The sequence below is a fragment of the Nyctereutes procyonoides genome, unplaced genomic scaffold (genome assembly GCF_905146905.1).
Source record: "Nyctereutes procyonoides isolate TBG_1078 unplaced genomic scaffold, NYPRO_anot_genome, whole genome shotgun sequence".
NCBI lineage: Eukaryota > Metazoa > Chordata > Mammalia > Carnivora > Canidae > Nyctereutes > Nyctereutes procyonoides.
In genome coordinates, this window is record NW_026575043.1 from 155,041 (window position 1) to 163,021 (window position 7,981).

Genomic DNA, 7,981 nt, shown 5'->3' on the forward strand with positions numbered 1-7,981 from the left:
AATCCTGGAGACACAGGATCGAATCCCACATCGGGCTCCCGGTGCATGGAGCCTGCTTCTCCCTCTGCCTGTGTCTCTGCCTCTCTCTCTCTCTCTCTCTCTCTCTCTCTCTCTCTCTCTCTGTGTGTGACTATCATAAATAAATCTTTAAAAAATTAAAAAAAAAGAACCACACTGGTTAGGATTAATCAGGGAGAGGCTTTGGGCACTGAACACAAGGAAAGTGTTAACATAGGTGTCCAAATGGAACAGAGCACACAAACAAGTGAATTTGAGATACTCATGGCAAATTTCAGAGATTTTTATTTCTACCTAGGCCTGATGCTATTTTGATTACCATGGTTTGTCTCCTAGACTTTCCTGAGGAGCCATGGACACAAACAATGGAAGTTCCACAACAGATTTCATCCTCCTGGGGTTTTCTGATTGGCCCCAATTAGAACCCATCATTTCTGGGGTTGTCTTCATCTTCTATATTGTGACTCTGGTAGGAAACACAACCATCATTCTTGTGTCTTACCTAGACACCCAGCTCCATACTCCCATGTATTTCTTCTTATCTAATTTGTCTTTTCTGGACCTCTGTTATACAACAAGCATTGCCCCCCAGATGCTGGTAAATCTATGGGGTCCAAAAAAGTCTATTACCTATGAAGGGTGTGTGCTTCAATCCTTTGTTGCCCTTGACCTGGGATCCACAGAATGTCTTCTCTTGGCTGTGATGGCCTATGACCGCTATGCTGCTGTCTGTCAACCTCTTCACTACACAGTAATAATGCACCCTCAGCTTTGCCAGAAGATGGTGCTCACTGCCTGGTTAGGTGGTCTTGGCAGTGCCTTAATTCTCTGCTCCTTGACTCTGAAGTTGCCAAGATGTGGACACCGAGAGGTGGATCATTTTTTCTGTGAGACACCAGCATTGATCAAGATGGCTTGTGTCTATTCAAAAGTAATGGAGATCACTGTCTATGCTCTTGGAGTGATATTACTTCTAATACCTCTGTCACTAATTCTCATCTCATATGCAGTTATCACTCAAGCTGTCATGAGGATCAAGTCAGCAACAAGGTGGCATAAGGTCCTCAATACATGTGGTTCCCACCTCACAGTAGTAACTCTGTTTTATGGAACAATCATTTACATGTACATGAAACCACATAGTAGCACATCCCAAGATAAGGGGAAGTTCTTTACTTTCTTTTACACAATCATCACACCCACCCTTAACCCTCTAATCTACACTTTAAGAAACAAAGATGTAAAGAGTGCAGTAAAGAGAATACTACATATAGAAGAATGGTCAGCAAAGTCATGAGTTCGATGGAAGAGAGATAGGAAATAATATTAAAAATTATCAACAGATAATTAACTGATTCATTTATGCAAAGAATTTATTGAGTGTCTACCATGTACAAAGACTTGTACTAGGTACTAACTTTGTAAATAAGTAGGAAGTAGACAGAAATTACAAGAAGAAAGAGATACAGATACATAAAGAAACTTCAATCCATATATTTAAAAAGCTTCAAGACCAGTTGGGGGCTACAGACCACTAAATATATAATTATGAAATGTGGTTAAGTACAATACCAGAGATATGCACAAAGTATTAAGAAAATATTTCACAGGGAAATTTATTTTATTTTTTTATGATTCTTTTTTTTTAAGATTTTGTTTATTTATTCATGAGAGACACAGAGAGAGGCAGAGACAGGCAAGAAAGAGAAAGCAGGCTCCATGCAGGGAGCCCGATGTGGGACTCGATCCTGGGACTCTAGGACCACACCCTGGGCCGAATCCCATCCTCAAACACTGAGCCACCCAGGCGTCCCGGGAAATTTATTTTAATGTAGGATTACACAAGGACACTGATTTCTTTCTTCCCAGAAGTAACACCTTCGTGGAAATAACAGTCCCTTTCAGGCACCTGATACTACTAGCAAGGCCTTTGTGCTGTAGACCAATGACTCACTGATAGCTGTTCCACCTTCTGCTTCCAGTTTTAACTGGGCACAGGGCCACTGTGCCGACATCACATTTCTGAATCTGGCCTCCTACCAATACAATGCTAGGGAAGCAATGTGTCCAACTCCTGGGACATTTTCTCAAAAATGAAGCCATTTGCTCTCATCCTTCTCTCTCCCCTTCCTCTTAGGTGGAATGTGAATTTGGAGGGTGCCTAGCTTTGCCAAAAATCCTAAGAGGGAATGGAACAATAAAATGGAAACAGATATACCCCTGCAGCAGAGCAATGCCTCCACACTATTACAGGAGGAAAAGCTTCTATATCGCTTAATATAAATTAACACTCTATTTTGACATCTATCTTTTAAAAGTACCTTAGCTTTTGCCCATCATGGGCTGATAAGGAGTTTGGGGGTTTCCTGTAAGGTAGTGCAAACCTTGGATCAGCAGCAACAACATCACTTTGCCCTTTATCAGAAATGCACACTCTTCATCCCACCTCAGACCTACTGAGCCAACCATTTGAGGATGGACCAGCAAGTGATGTTTTTTAACAAACACTACAGGTGATCAGACTAAAGCTTGAGAACCACTGTTACATAGAATAGAAAGATGTTGAGTCTCTAAACAGAAAAAATAACATAGTTTTATGGATTTAAATTAATTTCCCTCCTATATACCTGTGAAAGGAAGTTAATAGTTTCTCAAGTCTCTTAAATAAGACAAATGAAGGAAATGAGTTTCACCTAAATGAATTCAATATAAAGAGTTATTTGTTATTTGGTACTATACTGTTTTTTAATTCTTTATTTAAATTCAATTAATTAACATATACCTTATTATTAGGTTCAGAGGTAGAATTTAGTGATTCAACAGTTACATATAACACAAGTGCTTATCATCACATCAAGTGCCTTCCTTCTAGCTCTGGTTTTATAACATTCTTTCTTTTGTGAACTATGGTGGTAAAAATGGTAATTTTTGAATGCGACTTTATGCTCTTACTTGACAAAACAAAAATTTGGCAATATCATAGTTGTTCCCAATATTTTTTTACTTTGCTTTACTGGTAAATATATTCAAATTCTGAGAATGTCTATGCTGAAGAGAAAACTACTCCCCTTCACTTCAAGATGATCATTTCAGAGACTAGAAATACTCCCTGCACATGAGTACTCACATTAATGGTGCCTTTGCTCTGTGATTGTATGGTGTAAGGCACCAACCACCTTCATATTTGGGTGGGGTGATGGGGCATGTAAGAGTTAATGGTCTTAGTGTGGTACTGGCACAAAAACAGACACATAGATCAATGGAACAGAATAGAGAATCCAGAAGTGGACCCTGAACTTTATGGTCAACTAATATTTGATAAATATCCATTGGAAGAAAGACAGTCTCTTCAATAAATGGTGCTGGGAAAATTGGACATCCACATGCAGAAGAATGAAACTAGACCACTCCCTTGCACCATACACAAAGATAAACTCAAAATGGATGAAAGATCTAAATGTGAGACAAGATTCCATCAAAATCCTAGAGAACACAGGCAACACCCTTTTTGAAATCGGCCACAGTAACTTCTTGCAAGATACATCCATGAAAGCAAGAAAACAAAAGCAAAAATGAACTGTTGGGAGGTCATCAAGATAAGAAGGTTTTGCACAGCAAAGGATACAGTCAACAAAACTAAAAGACAACCTACAGAATGGAGAAGATATTTGCAAATGACGTATCAGACAAAGGGCTAGTTTCCAAGATCTATAAAGAACTTGTTAAACTCAACCTCAAAGAAACAAACAATCCAATCATGAAATGGGCAAAAGACATGAAGAGAAATCTCACAGAGGAAGACATAGACATGGCCAACATGCACATGAGAAAATGCTCTGCATCACTTGCCATCAGGGAAATACGAATCAAAACCACAATGAGATACCACCTCACACCAGTGAGAATGGGGAAAATTAACAAGGCAAGAAACCACAAATGTTGGAGAGGATGCGGAGAAAAGGGAACCCTCTTACACTGTTGGTGGGAATGTAAACTGGTGCAGCCACTCTGGAAAACTGTGTGGAGGTTCCTCAAAGAGTTAAAAATAGACCTGCCCTATGACCCAGCAATCGCACTGCTGGGGATTTACCCCAAAGATAACAGATGCAATGAAACGCCGGGACACCTGCACCCCGATGTTTCTAGCAGCAATGTCCATCATAGCCAAACTGTGGAAGGAGCCTCGGTGTCCATCGAAAGATGAATGGATAAAGAAGATGTGGTTTATGTATACAATCGAATATTACTCAGCCATTAGAAATGACAAATACCCACCCCACCATTTGCTTTGACGTGGATGGAACCGGAGGGTATTATGCTGAGTGAAATAAGTCAATCAGAGAAGGACAAACATTGTATGTTCTCATTCATTTGGGGAATATAGATAATAGTGAAAGGGAATATAAGGGAAGGGAGAAGAAATGTGTGGGAAATATCAGAAAGGGAGACAGAACATAAAGACTCCTGACTGTGGGAAATGAACTAGGGGTGGTGGAAGGGGAGGAGGGCGGGGTGTGGGCGTGAATGGGTGACGGGCACTGAGGGGTACACTTGACGGGATGAGCACTGGGTGTTATTCTGTATGTTGGTAAATTGAACACCAATAAAAAATTATATTTATTAAAAAATAAATTAAATGAATAAAATAAAAATAAAATTATTAAAAAAAAGAAACCCTTGCTCATCCCATCAAGTGCCCTCCTCAGTGCCTGTCACCCGGTTACCCTATCCTCTCCCCCACCTCCCCCTCTGCAACCCTTTATTTGTTTCCCAGAGTTAGGAGTCTCTCATGGTTTGTCTCCCTCTCTAATTTTTCCTATTCAGTCCCCTCTGTTCCCTCACAATCCCTTACACTATTTCGTATAATCCCGGTATGAATGAATCCATATGATTGTCCTCTGATTGACTTACTTCACTCAACATAAACCCTGCAGTTCCATCCACATCAAACAAATGATGGGTATTCGTCCTTTCTGATGGCTAATATTCCATTGTATATATAGACCACATCTTTATCCATTCATCTGTCAAAGGACATCAGGGCTCCATCTTTATTGTTCTTTCCATTTTATTACATAGTAATGTATCCTGACATAATATAAAATACGACATTGTAGGTATTTAATTGAAGTAAATGGTATTATATGCATTTTCCGCAGCTGGTCTTTTTGTCCTGTTAAGTAGAATTATGCATTAAAGAGCATTCTGATCATTATCTCTGGAATATATAAAAACATATTGCCCCTCTTAGGACCTATTTTTCATAGAGGTTCCTACCAAATCCTTCACCTGTTGCCATTGTGGGGGAGTGAATGATGATGATTACTGACAAATCTGAGGACAAAGATGGCACCAGCATTGAGGACTGGCCCAGTGGCAACATCACTCATGGCAGGATCCACAAGGGACAGGCTCAGGGAGAGGGGGGATGATCAACTCACCTAGCCTTCAACAATAAACAATCCTTAATCATTTCTTTCCTCTCTGAAAGAGATGACCCCAGAGGTTACATCACCAAGTGAACAGAAATGAAATATTAGAAACTTCAATAGCTGTATGGAGCATGGGACAGAACATCTCATCAGGTCTCTCTTCCAAGTATAACAGAGTCCTTGGGGACCTGGATAAAATGAGCTCCTCACTATCTTGTACACAGCCAGCTCAATAATGAGGTCCTAAGGGTCTGCCTTCCTACTCAGGAAGAAGTGAATCCTTTGAAAATCTCCCTAACTACATTTCTAACTTTAAACAACAAACATTGCTCTTTAACTGGGTCCACAGAGATGTCCACACCATTCTGGGAGAAAGGCTGAACAAATGCAATAGTCTCCAATTTCTCAGAAAATAGTGGGACCACCATGAATAAATCAAACCAAACACCGTGGTCATTCCTCTCTACCCTTCTAGACCATAAGTGAACAGTTGATATACAATGTTATATTAGTTTAAGGTGTTCAACATAGTGATTCAATAATCATATACATTATGAAATGCTTGTCACGATAAGTGTAATCACCACTTTAACCATATAATGTTATTATAGTATCATTTCTATATTCCCTATGCTGTACTTTCCATCCCTATGACCTATCCATTTTATAACTGAAAGTTTGTGCCACTTAATCCCTTTCTCCTATTTTACCCACCCCCTCTGGCAACGACCAGTTTTTCCTCTGTATTTATAAATCTGTTTCTGGTTTGGTTGTCATTTTTTTAAAGATTTTATTTATTCATGAGACACACACACACAGGGGATGGGGCAGGGTTCAGAGACACAGGCAGAGGGAGAAGCAGGCTCCATGAAGGGAGCCCGACATGGGACTCGATCCCCGGTCCCCCGGATCAGGCCCTGGGCTGAAGGCAGCGCTAAACCGCTGAGCCACCTGGGCTGTCCTGTTTGTTCCTTTTTATTTTATTTTATTATTTTTATTTTTTTATATAATAAATTTATTTTTTATTGGTGTTCAATTTGCCAACATACAGAATAACACCCAGTGCTCATCCTGTCAAGTGCCTGTCACCCATTCACCCCCACCCCCCGCCCTCCTCCCCTTCCACCACGCCTAGTTCATTTCCCACAGTTAGGAGTCTTTATGTTCTGTCTCCCTTTTTGATATTTCCTACCATTTCTTCTCCCTTCCCTTCTATTCCCTTTCACTATTATTTATATTTCCCAAATGAATGAGAACATACACTGTTTGTCCTTCTCTGATTGACTTACTTCACTCAGCATAATACCCTCCAGTTCCATCCACGTTGAAGCAAATGGTGGGTATTTGTCGTTTCTAATGGCTGAGTAATATTCCACTGTATACATAAACCACATCTTCTTTATCCATTCATCTTTCGATGGACGCCGAGGCTCCTTTGACAGTTTGGCTATTGTGGACAGGCTCCTCAAAGAGTTAAAAATAGATCTGCCCTACGACCCAGCAATTGCATTACTGGGGATTTACCCCAAAGATACAGATGCAATGAAACACTGGAACACTTGCACCCCGATGTTTATAGCAGCAATGTCCACAATGTTCCTTTTTATTTTAGACTGAAATCTTGCCATTCACAAAAATATGCACAGACCTAGAGGGTATTCTGCTAAATAAAATAAGTCAGACTGAGAAAGACAAATGCCATATAACTTCACTTACATGCAGAATGCTGCTTTTGATTGATTTAGATTCATTCATCAATCAATCATATGAAGAATTACATGAACATTTAAGCATGCATGCATGTTTTTTTACCTGTTCTGTCTTCTAAATCCAAAAACATGCATGTTTTTGTGGCTGAGCAATGTTCCACTATATGTATACATATACATCATGTATATGCTACAACTTATTTTATCCATTCATCTATCAATGGACAATTGGATTGCTTCCATATCTTGGCTGTTGCAAATAATGCTACAATAAACATAAAGACATGTATCTTTGAGGGATCCCTGGGTGGCGCAGCGGTTTGGCGCCTGCCTTTGGCCCAGGGCGCGATCCTGGAGACCCGGGATCGAATCCCACATCGGGCTCCCGGTGCATGGAGCCTGCTTCTCCCTCTGCCTGTGTCTCTGCCTCTCTCTCTCTCTCTGTATGACTATCGTAAATAAATAAAATAAAAAATTAAAAAAAAAAAGACATGTATCTTTGAATTAAGTGTTGTTTTTTTTTTCCTTTGTTTTTTTTTTTTTTTTTTGCACTTGTCATGGTAAGCACTGGGTGATGTATGGAATTGTTGAATCACTATATTGCACATCGGAGACTAATGTAACACTGCATGTTAACTATACTAGAATTAATAAAATAAAACAAAATAGAAGTGTTTTTATTTTCTTTGGTTAAATACTCAGTAGTGTGAATACTGGATCATATGCCACATCTAACTTTCTGAGGAACCTCCATATTGTTTTCCACAATAACTAAACAACTCACATTCCTATGAGCAGTGCAAGAGGGTTCCTTTATCTCCC

General features: G+C 39.7%; 1 protein-coding gene across 1 annotated transcript; it reads left to right on the top strand.

The window, feature by feature from the left end:
* Nucleotides 1-370: 370 nt before the first annotated feature.
* Nucleotides 371-1,315, top strand: LOC129507830 (olfactory receptor 2W1-like). Its single transcript, XM_055322574.1, has one exon. It carries the CDS (start codon nt 371-373, stop codon nt 1,313-1,315), a length of 945 nt encoding a protein of 314 aa, XP_055178549.1.
* The last annotated feature ends 6,666 nt before the right edge of the window (nt 1,316-7,981 follow it).